Genomic DNA, 25354 nt, shown 5'->3' with positions numbered 1-25354 from the left:
AGAGCATCTTAGAGAATCAGAGTGTCTCAGAAGTAAAGATGGGTAGAGGTTTACCAATCTGTGATAAGCTGCGTCTTATAATTATTGAACCATTTTAGAATATTATTCCTCTACGTAAAATTGCAAAGACTTCAAAATATATCATTATCTACAGTATATATCATCAAAAGATTCCAAGAATCTGGAGAAATCTCTGTACATAAAGGGACAAGACATAAATATTGGATGCCTGTGATCTTTGGGCCCTCAGACAGCACTGCAATAAAAACAGACATGATTCTGTAATGGACATCACTGCATTGGCTCATGAATACTTCCAAAAATAACTACAGTATGTGAACACAGTTCACAGGTAAATCTCAATTATGCAAAGAAGAAGCTATATCAGAAACGCGGCCGTCTTCTCTGGGCCAAAGCTCATTTAAAATGGTCTGTTGCAAAGTGGAAAACTGTTCTGTGGTCAGGCGAATCGAAATTTGATGATCTTTTTGGCAACCACAGAAGTTACATCCTCCAGACTGAAGAGAGGGACCTTCCGGCTTGTTATCAGCGCTCAGTCCAAAAGTCTGCTCCTCTCATGATGGGGGGGGGGGGGGGGGGGGGCATTAGTGATTATGGAATGTGCAGCTTGCACCTCTGGAAAGGCACCATCAATGCTGAAAGATATATCCAGTTTTTAGAGTAGCATATACTCCCGTCCAGGCGACATCTTTTTTAGGGACGGCCTTGCATATTTCAGCAGGACAATGATAAAGTGCACACAGTACAGGACTAGAGCATGGCTTCATAGTAGAAGAGTCCAGGTGCTTAACTGCCCTTCCTACAGTCCAGACCTTTCACCAATTGAAAATATTTGGTGCATCTTCAAAAAAAAAAAATACAACAAAGAAGACCCAGGACTGTTGAGCAGGTCTCTTAGAATCTTAGGTCAGGCAAGAATGGGATAACATTCCTCTCCCAAAACTCCAGCAATTGATCTCCTCAGTTCCTGGACATTTATAGAGTGTTGTTAAAAGAAGAGGGGATGCTACACCGTGCTAAACATGGCCCTGTCCCAAAATTGTTAAGATGTGTTGCTGCCATCAATTTCAAAATTACCAGATGTTTTTCTTAAAATGGTACTTTATCTAAGTTTAAACAGTTAATATGTTTTCTATTTTCCATTGTGAATAAAATATGGAAATCATTGCATTGTTTTTATTTAGATTTTACAGTGTGTGTTATCTTTTTTGGAAATGGGTTGTACAGTATATATTATTTACCAGTACAGAGTTATTAGTACTAGGTAGACAGTAGATTAAGTAAGTTTAGTTGCCTCTCCATTTTAATCTGTACTCAACCATGACTTTTTATAATTGCCCAAAATGTCCAATTGTTGCTACCTTACAACTGTGGCGTTGTCCTCTTCTTTGTTAGTTGATTGACTAATTGCTTTTCCTGGCAGTTATTGCACCAACTATCAGTGATCATGTGACTATACAAAGCTGCCTTCGCCCACTTCCTTCAACTTGAGAAATGTGCTTTCTTTTAAAAGGTAGCTTTGAGAACGTGAAAAAAGTTTGTTTAAAACATTTGCAAATTTATTAAAAAATAAAAAAGGAAAAACATCCCATGTACGTAAGTATTTACAGCCTTTGCTCAATACTTTGTTGAAGAACCTTTGACACCAATTACAGCCTCAAGTCTTTTTGAGTATGATGCTGCAAGCTTGGCACACCTATTTTTGGGCAGTTACTCCCATTCTTCTTTGCAGAACCTCTCAAGCTCCATCAAGTTGGTGTCGGTGCACAGCCATTTTTAAATCTCTCCAGAGATGTTCAATCGGGTTCAAGTCTGGGCTCTGGCTGGGCCACTCAAGGACATTCACAGAGTTGTCCCATAGCCACTCCTTTGTTAGGGTCTTTGTCCTGTTGGAAGATGAACCTTTTCCCTAATCTGAGGTCCAGAGTGCTCTGGAGCAGGTTTTCATCAAGGATGTCTCTATACATTGCAGCATTCATCTTTCACTCGATCCTGACTAGTCGCCCAGTTCCTGCCGCTTAAAAAACCTTGCCACAGCATGATGCTGCCACTACCATGCTTCATATTGGCCAAGTGATGAGCGGTGCCTTGTTTCCTCCAGACATGACGCTTGCTATTCAGGCCAAAGAGTTCAATCTTTGTTTCATCAGCCCAGAGAATTTTGTTTCTTCAGGTGCCTTTTGGCAAACTCCAGGTGGGCTTTCATGTGTCTTTTACTGAGGAGTGGCTTCTGTCTGGCCACTCTACCATACAGGCCTGATTGGTGGAGTGCTGCAGAGATGGTTGTTTTTCTGGAAGGTTCTCCTCTCTCCACAGAATACACTGGAGCTTTGTCAGAGTGACCATCAGGTTCTTGGTCACCTCCCTGATTAAGGCCTTCCTCCGCCGATCGCTCAATTTGGCCGGGCGGCCTGCTCTAGGAAGAGTCCTGGTGGTTCCAAACTTCTTCCGTTTATGGATGATGGAGGCCACTATGCTCATTGGGACCTTCAATGCTGCAGACATTTTTCTGTACCCTTCCCCAGATCTGTGCCTCAAAACAACCTGTCTCGGTGGTCTAGACAATTTCTTTGGACTTCATGGTTTGGTTTGTGCTCTGAAATACATTGTTAACCGTGGGACCTTATATAGATAGGTGTGTGCCTTTCCAAATCATGTCCAGTTAACTGAATTTGCCACAGGTGGACTCCAATCAAGTTGTAGAAACATCTCAAGGATGATCAGTGGGAACAGGATGCACCTGAGCTCAATTGTGTGTGTCATGCCAAAGGCTGTGAATACTTATGTACAGGTGATTTTTTTCGTTTTTTTATTTTTAATAAATTTGCAAAGATTTCAAACCAACTTCTTTCATGTTGTCATTATGGGGTATTGTTTGTAGAATTTTGAGGAAAATAATAAATTTAATCCATTTTGAATTAAAGCTGTAACATAACAAAATGTGGAAAAAGTGAAGCGCTGTGTATAGTTTCCGGATGCACTGTATACTATAATTGATGGGGGGTTCCTTGAGCTGCCCATACATTAAACAGTTTTCTTGTACAATTTTCCTTTATATTTACCAAAGCCATACAATATAAAGGCCAAACCTAAACACTTTAAATGTGTATGCATTTAGGCAGGCCCTTGCACTACATTGCACCACATAGTTAAAAGTAAATCTAAAGGAAATGATTAAACAAGAAAAACATATAATGTATGGCTAGCCTTAGAGTGGATTTAGATAGATAGATAGATAGATAGATTAGATAGATTAGATAGATAGATAGATAGATAGATAGATAGATTAGATAGATTAGATAGATAGATAGATAGATAGATAGATAGATAGATAGATAGATAGATAGATAGATAGATAGATAGATAGATAGATAGATAGATAGATAGATAGATAGATAGATAATGTCTTGCTATCCACAGAGCAGAAGAAGGTAAAAATCCTATATGAAGCTCGTGTATAAGGTATATCATTGCCCCAAAAGGGATTTTTTTTTTTTTTTAGTTCTAAACAAAAGTGGAGTTCAAAGTTAAGAGCTCTTGGAACTCCCCAGCCAACTGGAGTGTCAACAAATGCGGATCAGTGATCTTCAGTCTGCACCCGCGACCTTTCCCGAGTGTCGGAATCCTGATAGGGCTGCAAACTCTCTGAAGAGTGAGGTGGCATCACTTGACCGGCAGACAATGCATTCTACACAATTGACAAGTCACTGATAGAGCCGAGGTCCCACTTGACATGAAAGTGCTTCTGTCTAAAATAAAGGGCTTTATCAGCTGACACATGCTTACCATTTAGCCAGCAACAGATGAAGAGAGAGAACGGACAGCAAGAAGATTTTAAGACTTACAGCAGTCAGGGTATAAAAACAAAAAGACAAAAAAATACCAAGCCTCATTTCTTGACTTGAGTAATCAAGCCTTATCTAGCTTTTTTCTCTTTAACTGTCTCTGGCCCAACCCTATCATTCGTTGGATTTCATATATTCTAATCATGAAGGCTCAGGATCACATGTGGAAACTGCTTAGGGCAGTCTACATGCAAATATATTGCATAGAGACCCAGTGATGACATCACTAAATCTAAACAAAGGTATGTAATAAAAATGGAAAGACTTATTTAAAAATGTCATTAGCAATTTGATTGGGGTGGGGGGTTGCCTGGGAAAGCCAAATACAAAGTGGATGTGGTATTTCATGCACCAATGTCCAAGAGAACAAAAAGCTGGACCTTCACGGTTATTTCATGCAGTACTTGACAGCGCATGGTATGTGCATTGTGGTGGGCTGCAGTGCAGGTCCTTCACCACCTCCTGCACATTTGCTTTTTGGTGCCATTATACATTAACAGAACTGCACAAAGTTCTGTGTAACCATAACACAGTGGTGTGAAGCTAACCTTAAAGAGGAACTGCAGTCTGCTCACATAATTAAAAAAATAAAAAAAAATAATAAAAACATCTTTGCCATTCTGAAGCTTCCCTCCAACCACTTTGCATATTATTTTATATATATATACTGTGATTCTGTACTTGCCAAATATGCTCCAGCAATCTCCCTCCACTGAGTCTGGCTGCATCCATTTTAACTGTGGGCAGCTGAAGCCACTGCCTGTTCACTTCCTGGATTTACACAGACACACAGCTCCAGCTCTGCCGCTCTCATTGGCCTTCTTGTGACTCATCCCCTCTCCCTTCCTGGCAAACTCTCAAAGAGTGAGAGAGAGAGCTGTGCATGATGTCATAAGCCTAGGCTAATAACCAGACAAGAAACAGGAAGTGGACTGTATAAGATATTTACTGGCAGAAAAAAAAAGTTTTACTATCCAAAGTTAAAACAACAAGGGCAGAAGATTTAATAGATGGAAAGATGAAAAAAAATGAGCGAAGGTCCGCTTTAACCAGTTCCCAACCAGCCGCCGCAGTTATACTGCGGCAGGTCGGCTCTCCTGGGTAAGGCGTCGTAGCTGTATGCCGGGCACGGGCAGCCGCGGCGATCGGATTCGCTTCTGAACTGATCAGTCTCCATGCCCAGGCCAATGATTTTTGGCCTGCTGATCGGTTCTGGCGAATGGGAGACTGTCCCCTGCCTGTGTAAGTGTAAACACAGGCAGGGGAAGTGATGTCATCTCCTCTCGTGGAATCCTTTTCGGTTCCAGAGAGGAAAGAGGACATCCAAACGTGAGTTGCACCAACACAGTACACATGGGCACACTTGCCACCCCCCCAGTTAATCCCTTCACTCCCTGTCACTGTCACCAAGTGCAGTTTTCATATTTTTCTTTGATCACTGTACTGGTGTCATTTGTGACACTAATCAGGGTTAGGGTAGTTAGTAGTAGGGCCAGGTACCCCCTAATAAAGGTTTAACCCCTTGATCGCCCCCCAGGTAACCCCTTTACCCCGTCACCAATATAGTGTACAGATCTCTTTTCTGATCGCTGTATTTAGTGTCACGGGTGACGCTAGTTAGCCAATAAGCTAGTTACTGTCACCGTCAGGTTTTTATAGCGTCAGGGTACCCCCCATATATTGCTGAATAAAGGTTTAACCCCCTGATCGCCCCCCTAATACAGGTTTTAGCGTCAGGGTCAGCGTCAGCCCCAGGGAGAGTCAGATTAGTGCCAGTAGCGCTAACACCCACCATACACCTCCCTTACTAGTATAGTGTCTGAACGGATTAATATGTTTGATCTGATCAGATCTATACTAATGTCCCCAATAGTTTAGGGTTCCCAAAAACACAGCGTTAGCGGGATCAGCCCAGATACCTGCTAGCACCTACGTTTTACCCCTCTGCCCAGCCCACCCAAATCAGGTGCTCTTTTTGCGTGTCAGTCTCACTAGTTGTACTAGTAAATTTATAAGCCACAATGTCCAAATCGGAGGTACACTAGTGAAGAGGCCTACACATTTCTGAGCATGACAGATGAGAGTGAAGAGATGGTCAACCATCTGTCAGAGTCAGGCTCAGAATACAATCCTGTAGACAGCAGCGGCACCCTGACAGATAGCTCTGACGATGGAGTAGTGGCCCCTGCTAAGGTCAGGCATACCCAACACCGTTCTTCTGTTGTTGAGGTGCAAGAACCGCAGGGCTCTCTTATGGAGCAGAGAGTCAGTACTAGTGCCGCTCATCCTTCTGGTGATCTGGCAAGCACCAGCAGCCCAGTACATCCTGGTCGTACATCCAGCACTGCAGTAACACAGGGTCACGTGATGTCCCATAAGTGCAGTTCAAGCTGGTGCAGTGGCTAGCACAAGTAGTGTCCCGCTGCCACCAAGAAGACAAAGACAGGCCCATCGAGCCCATAGTGCCCTTCCCGCTGCATTTGCCAATCCTAATTGGGAGCCCACCACTTCTGCAGCACCCGTACGTCCCATTCACTGGCCAACCCAGAATTCTGGTGGAAACAGTGTTTTTTCCGTCACTTGATTTTTATTCGCCGTTTTTCACGGAAGATCTCTGTAGATCTATTGTGGACCAAAGCAATTTGTATGCTGGTCAATTCATCGCCGCTAATCCCCAGTTGACCCTTGCTAGAGATTGGAAACCTATTACGGTTTCCGAATTCAAGACCTTCCTGGGCCTATCCCTCCTCATGGGCATAGTTAAAAAGAGTGAGTTGCGGTCATATTGGTCCACTCACCCAATTCATCATATGCTCTCTGCCTCCAAGAACAGGGCTAGATTCATGCATTTTAATGACAATGAACTCTGTCGTCCCCAGGGAGACCCTGGATACAATTGGCCCTACAAAATTCGGTCCCTCATAAACCACTTCAACCAACAGTTTGCAGCCTTGTTTACTCCTGATCAAGTTGTCTGCATTGATGAGTCCCTGATTAAATTTTCTGGCCGCTTGTCTTTCAAACAGTATCTTCCCTGCAAGCATGCCATATATGGGCTCAAGTTGTAGAAGCTCTGTGACAGGGCAACAGGCTATACATGTAGTTTTATGGTTTACAAGGGAAAAGATAGTCACGTGGAGCCCAAGAACTGCCCAGACTACATAGGGAGCGCTTGTAAGATTGCGGGGGACTTGATGTCACCCTTATTCGGAAAGGGGTACTTGTACGTGGACAATTATTACACGAGCGTGCCACTTTTTAGTCACCTTTTTGATTGTGGAATTGGGGCATGTGGCACCGTGCGATCTAATCACCGGGGCTTCCCCCAACGGCTTGTAGAATCCCGACGGGGGAGAGAGCCTGCTTGAAGTGTAATCATTTGTTAGCAGTGAAGTGGAGGGATACACGGAATGTTTTCGTTCTGTCCTCCCTTCACGCAGACACGACGATTCATATTCTAACGACGACTGGTGTTGTGGAGAAACCCCTCTCTGTCCATGAATACAACCTTAACATGGGAGGGGTGGACCTCAACAACCAGTTGTTGGGGCTGTACCTAATTGCCCATAAGGCCTGACACTGGTACAAAAAAGTGTTGGTATATTTATTCCAATTGGCTCTGCTGAATGCTTATGTGCTATACAAAGCTTCAGGATGAATTGGATCCTTCCTTAAATTCCAGACGGTGCTGTGGCCCACCTTCCTAGTGCAAATGTAGTGAGCCGGCTGCATGAGAGGCATTTTCTGTATGTTTTCCCTGGTATCCCTACCCAAAAGAAACCCCCAAAGATGTCATGTGTGCAGAAAATGCAGATTTAGGCGTGACACCCGATTTTACACACTAGTGGAGTATTAGCGTAGCACAGTGCTAAGGCACACTTAGACAGGGTCTCGAAAGATGAGATGGCCATTACACTTTGAGAGACCCTAATCTGGAACGTTTACAGGTTATATAAAAGTGCAAAAAACAAAAACACACACACAAAAAAATAAAATAAAAAAGCCAAAAATAGTTGTGGTTTTATTTTTCTTCTCTATTGTTCTCTCTCTATTGTTACTGTAATTTAGAATGGTAATGTTTTATTTCAGGGGTAGGCAACCTTTTGAGCACGGTGTGCCGAAAAATGTTTTCAAAGAAATTGGGCATGCCGATTTTATAACAAAAAAATTTCAACTTCACACTCTCAATTACGAAAATGATTTTTTATAAAGTAAATGCTGTAAACTACTTTAGTAGTGAGACATTAACATCCCGCACTCTCACGCCTCAAATAAGCCCCAATTACTGCAACTCCACACTTCAGATCAGCCCCAATTCATGCACCTTCACACCTCAGATCAATGTCCCCCCTGCGAATCTGTTTACCACTGTACCCCCTTGCTCATCTGTCCCACCACTGTACCCTCCTGCACATCTGCCCCACCACTGTAACCCCCTGCACATCTGACCCACCACCGTAACCCCCTGCTCATCTGTCCCACCACTCTAACCCCCTGTACATCTGCCCCACCACTGTACAACCCTGCTCTTCTGTCCCACCACTGTAACCCCCTGCTCATCTGCCCCACCAATATACCCCCTTTCTCATCTGCCCCATCACTGTAACCCCCTGCTCATCTGCCCCACCAATATACCCCCTTTCTCATCTGCCCCATCACTGTAACCCCCTGCACATCTGCCCCACCACTGTACCCCCCTGCTTATCTGTCCCATCACTGTAACTCCTTGCACATCTGCCCCACCACTGTACTACCCTACACATCTGCACCCCCCTGCTCATCTGTCCCACCACTGTAATCCCCCTGAACATCTGTACCACCCTGCTCTTCTGTCCCTCCACTGTCAGCCCCTGCTCATCTGCCCCACCAATGTTCCCCCTTTCTGCCCATGCCCATGGCATGTTTGAGCAATATTATTTAGTGCCAACTTTGTGCAAAAAAAAAAAAAGTTTGTAATTTTCCCGCAACTTGTGGCAAAATATAAAATATTCCATGGACTCAACATGCCTCTCAGCAAATAGCTTGGGGTGTCTACTTTCCAAAATGGGGTAATTTGGGGGGGGGGGGGGGTTTGTGCCATCTTGGCATTTTATGTCCTTCAAAACTTCCCTATTGTTTGCATTCCCTAATATGGGACCTCGTGGCCAAAGCGTCAAGTCACAAATTGGGATGAACGTTAATTTTCTCAGAGCTGGAAAGAGCTACTATATCTTTTGTGGCTGGCCCATTATGTTTCCCCGCAGCACAGAGAGGAGAAGCCAGCTGGGACAATGTGCCATTGTTTATGTTGTCACATTGCATCAGACGCAGCTATCAGGTGTTTACTCCAACCATAGAGGAGGATGAGAGCCCATCGGGAGTTTATAAAAAAGGCATCAGAGGTGCTAAGCAGGTCCCAAGTCACTCAGCTTCAGGATTCACTTACTAGAGATTATAACATGAAGCGAGTGTGTGCAGTGTATGTGAGAGAACAAGATTTAATTTATCAAAATGGAGCCTATTTACTAGAGACCAGTTACATCACAGATAATGCAGCCTATCCATTCATTAGAGACCAGCAATACGACTGAGAATGGAGCCTATCTCCTCACTAGAGACTGGAGACATCACAGAGAATGCAGCCTATCCATTCACTAGAGACCAGTGATACGACTGAGAATGAAGCCTATCCCCTCACTAGAGACCGGTGACATCACAGATAACGCAGCCTATCCATTCATTAGAGACCACTGACATCATTGTGAATGCAGCCTATCCATTCACTAGAGACCAGTGACATCACTAAGAACGCAGCCTATCCATTCACTAGAGACCGGTGACATCACTGCGAAAGCAGCCTATCCATTTACTAGAGACCGGTGACATCACTGTTGAATGCAGCCTATCCATTCATTAGAGACTGGTGACATCACTGTTGAATACAGCCTATCCATTCATTAGAGACCGGTGACATCACTGAGAATGCAGCTTATCCATTCATTAGAGACCGGTGACATCACTGAGAATGCAGCCTATCCTTTCACAAGAGAACATTAACAGCTGATTGTTCTCAAAAATATTCTCTCTTGGTTGAATAATAGACATCAGAGAGCCAAAAATACATATAAAATTAATTCTCTGTTAATTTTGCAGCAAAAACCGTCAGAAAACATTCTCTCTCAGGAGTCAGTAAACAGTCCAGAAAAGTTCTATAAGAACACCGAATTGTTCATGGAGCTGTGAAGACGGTCTAATCCCTAAACTCATAGAAAGTCTTTGCCATGGCATGTGCCACTTTTAGCACTTTTTTTTCTTTGGCCTCGGACCCCAGGTTGGTTCGAGCCAGCTGGATCCAGTACTGTTCTGTCCGGGGCAGGTAATCCGAGTACTTCTCCTTCGGTTCCACTGCGGGATGCTCGTCATCGTCTGTGGGCGGGACAAAGCATGACATGAGGCTTAAAATAGGTCCATACAGAATCTCCACCACAAACTTCACATACCTGTTGCGCTGCCACTCCATTCAACCACTAACAGTGAAGGTTAGCTTATGAAAGGTCCACCTCATGACTGGTTGCTCCCTCCACTCCCATTCAACAGCGCTGAGCCAATCACCAGGCATGAAAGGAAGGGGAGTGAGTCACATGTTCCCCTACGCTCAGAGGTATAAGATACTTCAGTACCGATTGCCGAATCAAGCAGTGGAGGAGGCGGCTCACTTTAACCACTTCATGACCGCCCTATAGCAGTTTGACTGCTACAGGGCGGCCGCTGCGCTGGATCACATATATATATATATATATATATATATATATATATATACACATGATCCCGCACTTACGGGTAGCGGCTCGCACCCACTGTGATTATGCATAGCGGGAGCCAATCTGCAGGTACCGCAGACTCGATGTCCGCCGGCACCCGCTGATCGTTTGTTACAGAGGCAGAACGGCAGTGTGCCTATGTAAAAAAGGCAGATTGCTGTTCTGTCAGTAGGGAAGGCATGGATCCTGTGTTCCAGCAAAGCAGGGACAACAACCAATGTCTTCCCTTAGTAAAAGCACCTCCCACACTGTACACAAACACTGGCTAGGCACACAGTTAACCCTTTGATCTCCCCTGATGTTAACCCCTCCCCAGCCAGTGTCATTAGTACAATGACCATGCATATTTTTAGCACTGATCACTGTATTAGTCTCACTGGTTCCCAAAAAAAGGGTCAAAAGCTTTAGTGTCCAATTTGTCCGCCGCAATATCACAATCCCACTATAAAAGACGCTGACTGCAGGCAGTCCCCGAGTTACGAACACAATAGGGACTATAGGTTTGTTCGTAAGTCGCAACACTGCATTAGTAAGTGTAACTTCTGGTCGGAACACTGCGTTTGTAAGTGTAACTGCCGCATGTGCACGGATGTGGGATGTTCCGGGCGCTTGTTATGTTATCTGGGGCATAGTACAGCAGTGTGGGATGTATTCAGAAGTGCTCGAAAGGTATCCAGGACCCACGTGGAGCACAAGTGGCCGGCGTTTGAGGCCGTTCGAAAGTAGGAGTCGTTCGTAACTCGGGCGTTCGTAACTCGGGGACTGCCTGTACTAGTAAAACTTAATAAAAATTTCATAAATATATCACATAGTTTGTAGACGCTATAACTTTTGCCCAAACCAATCAATATACGCTTAGTGGAATTTTTTTTTACTAAAAATATGTAGCAGAATACAGACTGGCTTAAATTGATGAAGAAATTATATTTTTTACATTTTTTTTTTTTTATTTGATAGGTTTTATAGCAGAAAGTAAAAATTACTTTTTTTTTAAATTGTCGGTCCTTTTTGGTTAATAGTGCAAAAAATAAAAACGCAGAGGTGAGCAAGTATCACCAAAAGAAAGCTCCATTTGTGGTAAAAAAAAAGGACATACATCTTATTTGGGTACAGTGTGGCACAACCGCGCAATTGTCAGTTAAAGTAATGCAGTGCTGTATCGTAAAAAATGGCCTGGTCATAAAGGGGGGGGGGGTAAACCTTCTGAAGCTAAAGTGGTTAAGTTGGGGTTCTATAAGGGTGCAATCTTCTGCACATGCTATACACAAACAAATCTATGAAACGCATACAAAGATCTCATCATACCGCTATCCTCCTCGCTTTCATCATCTTCATCCTCCTCTTCCTCTGCCCCTCCCTCTGCGCCTTCGGTCTCTTCCTCCTCGTCACCATCAGAGTCAGATTCATCCAGCCACTCTTGTGTCTCTGTTTAGACCAAAAAATTGCAGTAAACACAATACTGCTTAGCCAAATTATTCTTTAGATCAGTAATAGTCAACATACTAGATACAGGGGTCACCAACTGCAGCCCCTGATACCCACAGGGGGACTTCCATAATATTCAGCATATGTAATGTCAGGAAGGACTGTCAGAGACTGAGAATAACCTGCTGGAGATGGTCAGAGACTGGTGACATGCTATCGGTGTATCCAAAAAAAGGTGATAAAACTGACGCCATTCAGTAAAAAAAAATTACATATGAAATGAAAAAATCATGTGAAAATAGAACTAAAACCAGCAGCTGCCCCTTTAAAGTAAAAGTGTTGCTTCAAATAAACAATAACCATATGAAAGGTACGGCGATACTTTTTGACAAACAGTGATTAAACAGTCCAAATGAATAGAAGATATCATAAAACGTGTATAAAACTTAAAAGTTCTTCACAGCTTTTCCAATCACTGTGCTTCAAAAAGTATGTGACTTGCACACTCACATGATGCACAGGAAGCTTCTTGATGACGCACTTCCTGCGAAATGCATTAAGGCTGCGCAGTCGCCACATCTGACGTCACCTGCGAGGGACCCACATCACTTCTGGATATTGGAACGCACGCCGCACCGGTGCAAGCGGCTGAGCGACTTTACTGACAGGCTGTCTGTATTGGTACTTACTTAAAGCACCTTATAATGTAAGTGCAACATATACATTTTTTTACTGGCAATTTTTAAATAAAATACTACACTATATATTACTTATTACTCTCTTTGGGACTGGCTCATTATCATCGAGTGAGGAAATTTCTTGGGGAGTGTCTGAATGTGCTGGATCCACGATTGCTGTTGGAGGTCATAAAAGAGAACGTTATTGGATTAGTGGGAAAAGCGATTGAGGCCTTATAAGGCCATTTGCAGTTGGTGAGTGTGCATTTTATCTTCACTCTGCTGGAGCACCTTGAATGAATCTACAAGTCACATCCTTTTTGAAGCACGGTGATTGGAAAAGCTGTGAAGGACTTAAAAGGTCACTTCAGAGTGCAGGTGCCTACATCAGGGGTTCCATCAGTGCAAGGGGGGTCCAGCTTATACAGTCACCTCTGTCTCAGCTTCCGATGGGAGGGCTATCGTCTTTTGCTGCCTGAGGAGGAGGGTTATAGGGGTTTTGGTTTGGGAGAGTATAGGTTACTGGGGAGATGGTGGTGTTTTTCTAGGAGGGAGGGAGGAATTAGAGTGTTGTAAGAGCCTTTTGCTTTTGTTGATGCTGTTTTACCTATACAATAAATTATGAGGAAGTAACCTTTGGGTGGTCAATTGTATTACTTTTTTGTTTTTTGGCCTTGCAGAGTGTTTTTATTTTTTATCAGAAAATTGGGCAATATGTTGCACACGTGTGCCCTAAAATTAACTGTGTTTTTTACTGAAATTTTGTGCTTTATAAAAAATATATCAGAAAATAATATAATAATATAATATATTATAATATATCAGAAAATATATATTATTTGGTGGTTTTAACTAATCTTTAGGCCTAAAATGATTTTTTTTATAAACATGTGTGCAAGAAACTGGTCATGAGAGCACACAGGGGCTTTCATTGCTGAACTCCTCACTGGTAATACTCAAGTATTAAAGTGGACCTGTCAGTACCTATACCTCTCTAATAATATATTACAGATATGTTCCAAAATACAGCAACTGTAGATGGTGATCCTAGATGATGGCAAAGGCATTTCACATTACTTAGCATTCACATATGTAACATGGGAACATATATCTAATGACAGGTCCGCTTTAAAAGCCAGGGGGATCAACAGAACCAAACAGCTAGCACGTTTAGAAGAGAAGAGCTGTGGCAGTCTCCATGTTTCCTTTCTTCCACTTAGCCTGGCTTTAAGTTACATCTCTATGTATGTGCTGCTTATAGTAACCAATCATATTCTTCCTTCCAGGGGAAGTTGCGCAGTACAGACAGATAATCTCCTGACTTACTCGGGTCCATTTCCACCAGCACTTTCCATTCCTCCATCTTGTGAAGGTCAAGGCAGTAGAGGTCATTCAGGGTGAACTGTCGGTCGCCAACCTCGAACATTCCTCCGTACACATACAAGAGCCCTTGCTTGACGGTGATCATGGTGTTGGATCGCGGGCACGGCTCTACCCGCGGCCCTGTTGCTTCTTCCTTCTCGTCGTCCTCTTCTTCTGCGCTGTCCTCCGGGTCGCTGGCTGGTCCTGCCTGGTTGGAGATCACCTGCTTGATGGTCATCACAGTCCCATCTTCAGCCACAATCTCCTTGATGATTTCCATGGGTTCTGCTGGGCACTGTGCAGATGCCTCGTCACTGCCGGCTGGCTCGGTCTCTGCGTTCTTCTCACCACGCCGCCTCTTCTTGCGTTCTGATTTGGGGCCCTGAAATAATAAAAGACACAGACTACAGATTAAACAAATCTCTGGAGACAACAGTCAATGAGAGCATGAACGTGAGATATCTTTTCTCTTTACCCCAAGATTAAAAGGTGTGCTCCAGGATAGTTTAAAAATTTGCTAAATGCAGCTTTTAATAATCAGTAACTTAATTTCTGTATAAAATGAGGGACTGAAGAAGTGCCCTTGTTAGTGTACATCGCAGCTGTTCAAAGCTACTTCAAAGCTACTTCTTGTACAATATGAATTGTTGTATTCAACCGGCGTGTCCACGGTCTAGAAGGCACAAGTGGACATGGCAGACCAGAAATCTCCTGGCCAATCAAGGTATGATGTCATGCTGGGCGGGAAAGATCAAGTGTCTCCTGGCTTGTCAGTCAAGGTATGTCGTCAGTCAAGGTTCAGCTGGTGATCGGCTTTCTTGTAAAAGTGATCTGGGTGGCTGCAATGGCCCCCTTCCTCCCGCTGCCAGCTGCAGTGTTTCCTGAGCCTAGGACTCCAGTAAACAGATGGTTGTCCACAAAGGAGAGGGAGGAACATCCGTCCCCCGATCTCCTCTGTGATGAATTAAACCTGGAAGCGACGATTATTTAATCACTTCTGGCTTCAGAGCTGTCATCCCCTGGCTGTTACAGCCAGGGGAGCAGCTAACCAAGCACAATCTGTACTTGCTTAGCTGCTTTGCAGGGTAGGGGAGACATTGGGGGGTCTTATAAATCCCTACGTCTTCATAAAGAGGGCCTGTCGCCTGTCCAAAGGTATTATAAGGGGGTATACCCCCTTGTGGCAGGAATGAAGGTAGATAAAATGTAAGAAAAAAAAAAAAAAAAAAAAAAAAAAAGGAAACCCTGGCTCCCCAAAGTGTACAAATTCAAATGCACACATAGGTCCGACACACACACACGTAAACGGTGACCGCACTACACATGATATATTGCTCCAAACATCAGAATGAGAGACTTACTTTAATTTGGCCAGCAAACCAGCGGTTCTTCGCCTGATCATAAAAGTAGATGTCGTTAAAGAAATCCCCTTCGATGCTTTCCTCCTCTTCCTCATCGAAGACACCCCCAAAGAGAATGCTGCGGTAATTAACGCCGACTGCCATGGCAAAACCTGTCCGAGGGTTAGGCTTCACGCCAGATGGGTTTAGTCTAGTCCAAGTCCATTTATCTGGAGGGGAAACGAAAGATATTGGGTTCAGACTGTGGAAGAAACAGCCATGTTGCTGTGAGCTGCATTGTGCATGAGTGCCTGAGGTATCTGGACATACACACATGGTGTAATGATGCGCAACAGTTGGAATTTTTTTAAAACACCTACAGTAGAAGCTGCTGATCCACATACACAGAGGAGAACGGATCCCCTTTTGTTTGTTTTTAGCGGACCGGGCTGGATCAGAGGTAGGTGGGTGTAAAAGAACAAAGGTCTGTTTACATCCACTGCTCTGTAGGGGTGAATGGACCGTCCAATCAGGTCTGCCTGAAGAACTGACTGACACGGTCGTGTGAAAGGGGCCATAAAGAGATACAAAACAACTTTGTTTATAACCACCTGCGACGTACCCGCATGCCACTGGACTTCAAGTGGCTATATTGGAATGATGCCTGAAGCTGCAGGCATCATCCCAGTACCGTTTTTCTTTTTTAAAAGAGCAGGCGGTCAGCTCTCTTGTAAAAGCAATCCTAGTGGCTAACTAGCCGCTGGATTGCTTTTATAAAGGAGCAGGAGGGGACATTCCCCTCTCCCAACCGCACTTCCACTGGCTGATCGGAGAGCCGAACAAGGCCCAAATCGGTTTTAAATCAGCTCTCGTCTAGCGTAAACCTGACACCCCCTCTGGTTTATTGGGAGGTCAACGGCGCCATTTTCAAAAATCAAAAGCATTCGAAAATACCGATCTTGGCATGATCGAATGCTTTTAAAGGGCAGAGGAGGGATTTTGGATTCTTATAGACCCCAGATCTTTCCATCAAGAGTACCTGTCACTGCCTATTGCTGTCACAAGGATGTTGACATTCCTTATGACAGCAATAAAACTGATAAAAAAAAAAAAAAAAAAAAAGCAACAGTGTAAAAATAAAAAATCAATAATAATAAAAAAAATAAAAAAAATGTAAAGTGCCCACCTCCCCCTGTGCTCAAACACAGACGAAAGCATGCATCGGTCCAGCACGCACGCAAACAGCAATTGTCTCAAACATGAGGTGTTGTTGTGAATGTCAGATCACGGGCAGTCATTCTAGCACTAGACCTCCTCTGTAAATCTTAAGTGCTAACCTGTAAAGGCTTTTAAAACTTCGCCTATGGTTAGAAACATCTATGGCGTTTATCGCCGTTGCACAGGCGTGTGCAAAATTTAAAAAGTGACATGTTTGGTATCTATTTACTCAGCATAACATCATCCTTTATATATATCACAAAAAAGTGCGTTATGTATTGTGTTTTTTTTTTTTTTTTTGCATTCAAATAAAAAAAAATATTTTTTCCAAAACAATTGCGTTTGAAAAAACGCTGCGCAAATACCGTGTGACATAAATTTTTTTTTGCAAAACCCACCAATTTATTCTCTAGGGCCTCTGCTTTAAAAAAAAACGTAATTTTCTAGCAATAAAGTTTTGCAAGTGAGACTGAAATCAGCGTTCTACTTTCTGTTTAGAGTTTAAGGTGCAGTGATGAGGCCCGGACTTCACACGACGCCACTGACCAGAGTACAGCTTGGAGCTTTTGAGCGGTAACTTATCTGGCTATATGTAGAACTACAAGTTCCAGCTTTCTTGACTGTCAAAGAAAAGTCTGCCACTAACAATCAAGATGGATGGGAAGGCTACAATGCACAAGTGTGACCTCCTCCCCCCCCCCTCCATGTCTCTCCGGCGGCCCAGTTGTTCCACTAATAAAATAGTTTCAACTTTTTTTGCCCTTTTCTTTTCTTGAAGCGTCTAAGTGCGTCCGAAAAGCCTAATCACCCGTGTTTATCCATATGCTCCCTGTAACGTCTGCAGGCCCACGGGATATGTGTTTATTCAGATGAAACAGCGGATCAGCTGGTTAACGCGGCTGCTCAACATTCTCCATGTTTTTTACTAGGATGCAGATTTATAGTATTAAGCAGGACGCCGCATAACAAGTGCAGCACAGGGCTGATAACACCACAGAGAAAATATTGCAGCCATGCTGAAGATAGTAAAGTCTGCTTAAAATCTGACCTCCTGTCTCCCCCTCTAGTCTTGCACAGTTGTACCGGCTCCTCTCCTGGACTGAAATGGCTTCCTCTGATTTCACCGCACACTGTGAGCTTCTCACAATGTGCATTAGAAGCTGCAGCAAGTCAGACAGAGTCCGCCTCATTTTATCCAGCATCATCTGGAGCTTTCCTCCTAAGCCTGATTGGATTTCAGTTATTCCAATTATAGAGGCTTGGAATTACATGTGGTCGTGCATACAAATACAGCCTGCCTAGGATCTCTCACTTCTCCAGACTGACACCCACCCATCAAGGCATTTTCATAATTGCACAACTCCTCCCAAAGTCAGCCCACTGCTTGCATCAGGACTGAGGGCTCCTAAGAGGAGTACGGAGGCCGGGGGCTATGATTAGGAAGCTATGAACAGCCCCCTGCCAGCTCCTCCCACCAGCCAAAATGTGCCTGCATTACATAGAGATGCACAGAGATCCAGTGATGACATCACTGGGACTAAAACAAGGTATGTAATGAAAATGGAAAGGTCTCATTGAAAAAAAAAAAAAAAAATCGATCGGGGGGGGGGGGGACTAGGAATAGAAAATAGAAGCATTATGCTTAACCACTTCTGCTCCGAGCCTCTTCTTTACACTTGTTGTTTACAAGTTAAAATCATTTTTTTTTTTTTTGCTAGAAAATGACTTAGAACCCCCAAACATTATATATATATATATATATATTTTTTTTTTTTTTCTAACACCCTAGAGAATAAAATAGTGGTCGTTGCAATACTTTCTGTCGCACCGTATTTGCGCAGCTGTCTTTTTGGAAAAAATACACTTTTTTGAATTAAAAAAAAAGGACAACAGTAAAGTTAGCACAATTTTTTTTTATATTGTGAAAGATAATGTTACGCCGAGTAAATTGATACCCAGCATGTCACGCTTCAAAGTTGTGCCCGCTCTTGGAATGGTGACAAACTTTTACCCTTAAAAATCTCCATAGGCGACGTTTAAAGATGTCTACAGGTTAGCAGTTTTGAGTTACAGAGGAGGTCTAGGGCTAGAATTATTGCTCTTGCTCTCACGATCGCGGCGATACCTCACATGTGTGGTTTAAACACTGTTTTCATATGTGGGTGCGACTTATGTATGCGTTCACTTCTGCACGCGAGCTCGACGGGGCGCTTTAAAAAAAAAAAAAAAAAATTTCTTATTTATTTTACTTTTAATTTTGACACTTTTTTTTTTTTTTTAAATTGTGTCACTTTTATTCCGATTACATATTACATCTCTTGTAATAAAAAAAAAAAAAAAAAAAAAAAAGGAACAGGACCTCTTAAATATGAGATCTGGGGTCAAAAAGACCTCAGATCTCAAATTTACACTAAAATTATTTAGCGTCAGTACTGACGTACGGGTACGTCGTTTTGCGTGAAGTGGTTAAGGGATTGAAATGGAAATCTGAGCAGGCATTATGTGTTATGACCTAAAAAGGCTCTGTTCACACCTGGGTGATTGGCATTACCGCCATTCTGCCCGCAAATCCAAATCGCGTGATGCCATTACTTTTTAATGGCACCCCAATGAATCATCGCACAAGCGTCCCATGATTCCAATCGCCCAGGTGTGAATGAAGCCTTATGCTACGCACACACGATAGGATTTTCCGACAACAAAACCGTGGATTTTTTTCCTTCGGATGTTGGCTCAAACTTGTCTCGCATATACACGGTCGTACAAATGTTGGAAATTCCGAACGTCAAGAACACGGTGACGTACAACGAGCCGAGAAAAATGAAGTTCAATAGCCAGTGCGGCTCTTCTGCTTGATTCCGAGCATGCGTGGAACTTTGTGCGCTGGAATTGTGAACACACGATCGGAATTTCCGACAACGGATTTTGTTGTCGGAAAATTTGAGAACCAGCTCTCAAATTTTTGTTGTCGGAAATTCCGACAACAAAATGTCTGATGGAGCCTACACACAGTCGGCATTTCCGACAACAAGCTTAAAGCGAACATTCGTTGTCGGAAAATCCTATCGTGTGTACATAGCATTAGAGTTACTAATATACCAGTAAGGCTGGCGGCACATGACAAACTGATCCAACAAATGCCTCTGCCTAGGCCAAGATTAGGTCATCAGTCTGCTGCAGGCAGGAGGAAGCATTTCCTCAGTCTCCCCTCGCTTCATAGATCAGACCGCAACATTGTAACTTTGTAGCAAGTCATAAAGTGGGAGGCTGCATCAGGGGCTGATCAGTGTCAGACATTTGTGAGCAAAGTGAAGAATTACAGACACCAGGATTTACACGATTGTGGTTCAGCATTTCAGTCCATGAAGTAGATGTGACCTCAGGTGATGCCTGAACAAATATGGGGTCATCCTTCTGGAGAGAAATGCAGATAGAGGCATTGTCTGGGGTAGTACTGTGATTTCTGCGAGAGGGAATACAATACCTGGAAGGGTTGCACTGACTCTGTCCCAATCCAGGTCGTGATAAACCATGAGGTTAGAATAATCCAAGTAACTGTGTGCAGCAATATGAATAAAAGCACATGTAAGCTGATGCTGCAAGCCCATATACCCCATACAAAGGAAATAGATGTTTTTTTTTTGCTGAATAAGCACGTGTTAGTTGCATGCTGCGACTCCCCAGAGATCCGCCCCGCCCCCAAGCCTTACTGTCTCCCAAGATACAGCATGTCACCAGCCACCCGCTGCTCCTGCTAATTACTGGTTGGCAAGGCCGGCATCGAGCGCATCACCACCTGATGTTTGTTTTGTGGGCTGCATGAACAAGGCATCAGCCCACTGGTGAAATTATAGTGTGCCGCTCGAGGGGGAGAGTCAGTTACATAACACACAGGGAGCGGGGGAACGTTTATTATATTTAATTCAGCCACAAATGGGGATCCTAAAGTAGTGGTAGAAGGTATAGGGGTCCTCCTCAAATGTGGCCCCCCAACCGTATATAATGTTTATTATACAGAAAACTGTCATAGAGGGAAGACCTACTGGAGGAAATGGCTACAGACAGTTCTATGGAGGTGGTTGGAGAAGGGAGTTCATGCTATATATATAGGATATTGGTCTCCAAACTGCAGACTTTTCCTTACCTTTATTCAGCCCATGGGCTCCATTTCTCCCACTGACACCAAAGATGGGCCACTATTCCTCCCACTGACCCCAACGATGGAGCACTATTCCTCCCAATGGCACCAATGATGGGGCACCATTTCTTCCACGGACACCAATGATGAGTAACTATTCCTCCCACTGACACCAATGATGGGGTACAATTTCTTCCACTGACACTAATGATAGGGCAGTATTCCTTTCCTCCCACTGACACCAATGATGGGGTACTATTCTTCCCACTGACACCAATGATAGAGCACTATACTTCCCACTGACACCAATGATTGGGTACAATTTCTTCCACTGACACCAATGATGGGGCACAGCTGACCACAGCTGCTATGTGATCTTTTTACTCCCAAGTGACCACCAAGCCTGAAGCATTTTTACTCTCATTGGCCACAATTCAATCGAATATTAACGGCCCCTTCCAAACCAATACTCCCAGTGCGGACTGTTTGGGTACCACTTAAACACCAAAGGGCAGCATGTTGACCTCCGTTTGCAGGTTGAGCACCAGAGCCCAGGATCTTCTATATCTGACCCTGATATGCTTAGCAACATGTGACCAATCAGATCGCCCAAGCACAGTCATGTGGGATAAAGAAAGGAGCATGGCCATCCCTGTGCTGATACCAGTCCTCAGAGGTATCGGGTAGCTAGATAAGCGCTGTAAAGGCACCGTAGGGTCTTTTCTGTACAGCCACTGTGTAAACAACAGCTTACAGGTTTGCTTTTTGGCTAAAGTGGCTGCTGACAGCACCATCTTTGTTCAGCCATCATCCAGGGTCGTCATCTACTTCCTGGACTGAGATGCTGACTTAGAGATGACACCGTCATGTAAATCCTGCCTGTGCAGTTCTTGGTTGTGTTTTTCAAAAAAATGTCTAACACAGATCAGCCCCCTGCTGCAACCTCTCACCTTGTGACTTGCTAGAAAGTTACAGTTATAAACAAAAGAACACCGTTCTAGGCCCAGGCAGGCTCATGGTGCATCCCACCTGCTAATGGAAACAGGTGCTGGCTCTGCATGTAGTAATGAATCGAAGAAAAGACTGGACAGCCGCACTCTGTTGACACCTTTATTGAAGACGGTTTAAAAAACACTGGTACAAAGACATCAGAGGCACAGGATCAATGAAAAGCTGACATGTTTCACACCACTATGGGGGTGCTTAGTCATAGTGGCATGAAATATGTCAGCTTTTCATTGATCCTGTGCCTCTGATGTCTTTGTACCAGAAGGATTTTTAAACCGTCTTCAATAAAGGTGTCAACAGAGTGCGGCTGTCCAGACTTTTTTTTGATTCAAAGTTACAGTTATGTCGGGGAGGGGAGACTGAGGAAATGCTTCCTCCTGCTTGCAGAAAACTGATGACATCATCTCAGGTTATACAAAGTCAATGGGTGGAGATCAAAGACAGCTCTTTAATGATAAAAGGTGGAGCTTTTCTGATAAATGACACTGTTGTTGTGTAACGTGACACGTCAGGAATTTACTGTTATGGAGTAAACTAAAGGACAGGTTTGCTTTAATCATTGTAGCGCCTTTCACTTACCATTCAGGTTTTGTGTAAATTGCTTTTTAGCTTTCTTTTTAGTTTGCAATCAAGAAAACGGAAGATAGTGCTCACCTGCACCCTCAGTCTTCAGTAAGAACAGGTCTGTGTGGACGGTCCCTTTATCAACATCCTTCTTTATTCTCTGGAAAGAATGATTACGGTCAGAGACCACCAAAACTAAGACACACAGGGTGAAATAATTCTGAACTGGCATCATATGTTGGCGCTGCTGCCAGCTAGATTAAATCTGACCTCCGGCCTTCCCTTCAGTCTGGCACAGTTGTACAGGTTCCTCTCTTGGACTGAAATGGCTTACTCTGCTTTCACCGCACACTGCGAGCTTCTCACAATCTGCACTAGAAGCTGAAGCAAGTCAGATGGAGCCCTCCTCATTTCTTGGCTGCAGCATCATCTAGCCCTTTCCTCCCCAGCCGATTGTCTCTGGCCCACCCTTTTCATTCAATCGTGAAGGATCAACATTATATATGGGTGTTACCCAGGGTGGTCTGCATGCAAACACACCCTGCCTAGGAACACCCACTCCTTCAGACTGACACCTATCCATCAAGGCATTTTGAGCCTGCCTACTGCTTGTATCAGGACTGAGGGATCTTGAGAGGAGTACGGAGGTAGGATACTACAATGTTTTCAGGAATCTATGTACAGCACCCTGCTGGCTTCTGCCACCAGGCTATGACCTGCCTGCATTGCACAGAGACCCAGTGATGACATCATTGGGTCTAAAATAAAAAACATAACGCAGCAAACAAGAGAAGCAGACTGCTGGCGTTTTACTTCACATATCCTATAATGGAACGTTTTCAGCAACAGAATTTGATGCATACACATTGGTTAACAAGTTGTGTGAGGTCATGTGATGCTCACATTGGGTCCTTTCATGAAACTGGAAGGCTACAGATTACCTAAAGGTTTAATTAATAAGGTGGACAGGAAAGCATTTCTAGATGAGGAACCGCAGTATTGGTAAATATTCTCCACCTACAATATTCTGTGATGTAAAAACCAGATGCAGTTTAACAGCGGAGTCTGAGAGTCACATACTTTACACTGGCTGCATGAACAGATCTTGGCTATTCATAAAAAAACAAATAATTTAAAGTGATTCTGGCCGCACAGTCTCTAAACATTTACCTCTCTCAATCCAGCGCTATCCCATCTGCAGCAGCACCACTGCACTCTCTTCCTGGTCTCACAGGAGACACAAGCAGCAGTGGGAGACATAGGCCCTGCTGCAGTCAGTCAAATCCTGTGAAGAGAGAGTGGGGGGTGTAGTCGAGCCGTATTGTCTATGGACACAGCACGGCTTGGAAGCGCACCCACACAGGTACCCCCTATCAGGGCTGCTGTAAGGAAACCACAGGGCCCCATACAGCTAACATGACAGGGCCCCCCCACCCAAATAGACACAATTTACTATGCTTCAGTTATGAATGAACACAGTGAGTGATCGGTACCGATCAATCATTGTGTTCATTCAGGAAAGGAAGGGGCTGGTAAATAAGACATATTTACTGGACCCTTCCCCCACTCTCCATCCTGAAGGATCCTATTGTGTGCTTGCAGTTGCCGGCGGTAAGTAAAGAAGTGAAGCAGCCCTGCCGTGGTAGGAGGGGGTGGGACACACAGGAGGACCTGGGCAGCAGGTGGAAATGTATGGTGCACAGGGAGGGTGATCAGTGCGGTAGGGGAGCAGTTTGTAGAACCAATCCCCTGTATAGCTCTCTTGGCAGCAGCTGAAAGCCGGTAGGATTAAGAGGGGGAGAATCCAGCTTTCAGCTGCTGAAGAGAGCCACACATGGGATCGGTTTCAGTAACTGTCCCTCCGCCACGCTGATCACTCTCCCTGCCCACATCCAATTCATCCTGCTGCCTGGGCCCCCCTGCTGGCCCGAACCCCGTACCTTTAATATCACTTTAATTTTGTATGCATTACCCATTCCACTATTAAAAGCAACACTGCAGCCTGTATGCAAACACACAACTCACCTGCTTGGAATAACCGCCATAGATGACCAAGCTGCCATCCTGAGTGGTGGTCACTTGGCATCCGGATCGTGGTGAAGGACCCGTTCCAGACGGAGTGATCTTGGCCCACGTAAAAGTGTCAAGGTTAAATGTGTATAGGTCATTATAGTAGATGTAGTCCCTAGAAACGAGCAGACACTTTTTACAGAAAGTAGCTTGGAATGGGCAGTAAGACGGAGGACATCCAAGGCAGAGAAGATGAGAAAGCACACAAAGAGCAGGCAAAAAAAAAAAAACCAGGAGGAATGGGCCAGGTCGAAAAAAAAAAAGTAAAGAAAAGGGCAAGCGGGAGAAAGAGAGGGCAGGGAGGAAAATGTAAGACAGGAGAACAGAGGGCCCAGGCGAGAGAACACAGGGCAGCGAGGGCCCAGGCGAGAGAACACAGGGCAGCGAGGGCCCAGGCGAGAGAACACAGGGCAGCGAGGGCCCAGGCGAGCTGAACAGAGGCAAACAGAGGGGGTTAATGGGGCAGTCCAGAGAACAGAAGGCAGTGAAGGGGTAGTCGAGAGAACACAGTGCAATAAAGGGGCAGTCGAGAGAACAGAGGGCAGTGAAGGAACAGATGAGAGAACAGATGACAGGGAAAGGGCAAGCAGGATGGCTACGAGGGGGCAGGTGAGAGCACAGAGGGCAAGGAAGGGGCAAGAGGGAGAAAAAAAATAAAAAGGGCAGAGGTGGGGTGGGAACAGGATAGGACAAGCAGGAGTATGAGATGGGAGAAAACACAGACACGGCCTCACCGTGTGTGTGAGGCAGGTAGTAGAAGGAGATAGGGAAGAGGAAGGCAGAAGAACAGAGGGCGGGGAAGAGGAAGGCAGAAGAACAGAGGGCGGGGAAGAGGAAGGCAGAAGAACAGAGGGCGGGGAAGAGGAAGGCAGAAGAACAGAGGGCG

The 25354-nt window shown here is 44.3% G+C and overlaps 1 protein-coding gene across 1 annotated transcript in view; it reads right to left on the bottom strand.

The window, feature by feature from the left end:
• Positions 1-4794: 4794 nt before the first annotated feature.
• Positions 4795-25354, bottom strand: part of KLHDC4 (kelch domain containing 4) — a 53555-nt gene continuing 32995 nt past the window's right edge. Inside the window, exons 7-12 of the mRNA XM_073605720.1 lie at positions 24424-24583; positions 22489-22558; positions 15492-15700; positions 14095-14512; positions 11972-12091; positions 4795-10271 (exon numbers count right to left, since the gene is read on the bottom strand). Coding sequence (XP_073461821.1) covers positions 10096-10271; positions 11972-12091; positions 14095-14512; positions 15492-15700; positions 22489-22558; positions 24424-24583 — 1153 coding nt within the window. The 3' untranslated portion in view covers positions 4795-10095. The remainder of the gene's footprint in view (positions 10272-11971; positions 12092-14094; positions 14513-15491; positions 15701-22488; positions 22559-24423; positions 24584-25354) is intronic.

The sequence above is a fragment of the Aquarana catesbeiana genome, linkage group LG11 (genome assembly GCF_042186555.1).
Source record: "Aquarana catesbeiana isolate 2022-GZ linkage group LG11, ASM4218655v1, whole genome shotgun sequence".
NCBI classification, from domain to species: domain Eukaryota; kingdom Metazoa; phylum Chordata; class Amphibia; order Anura; family Ranidae; genus Aquarana; species Aquarana catesbeiana.
Note: the sequence above shows the minus strand (reverse complement) of the source record. Positions and strands in the feature narration are given on the sequence as shown.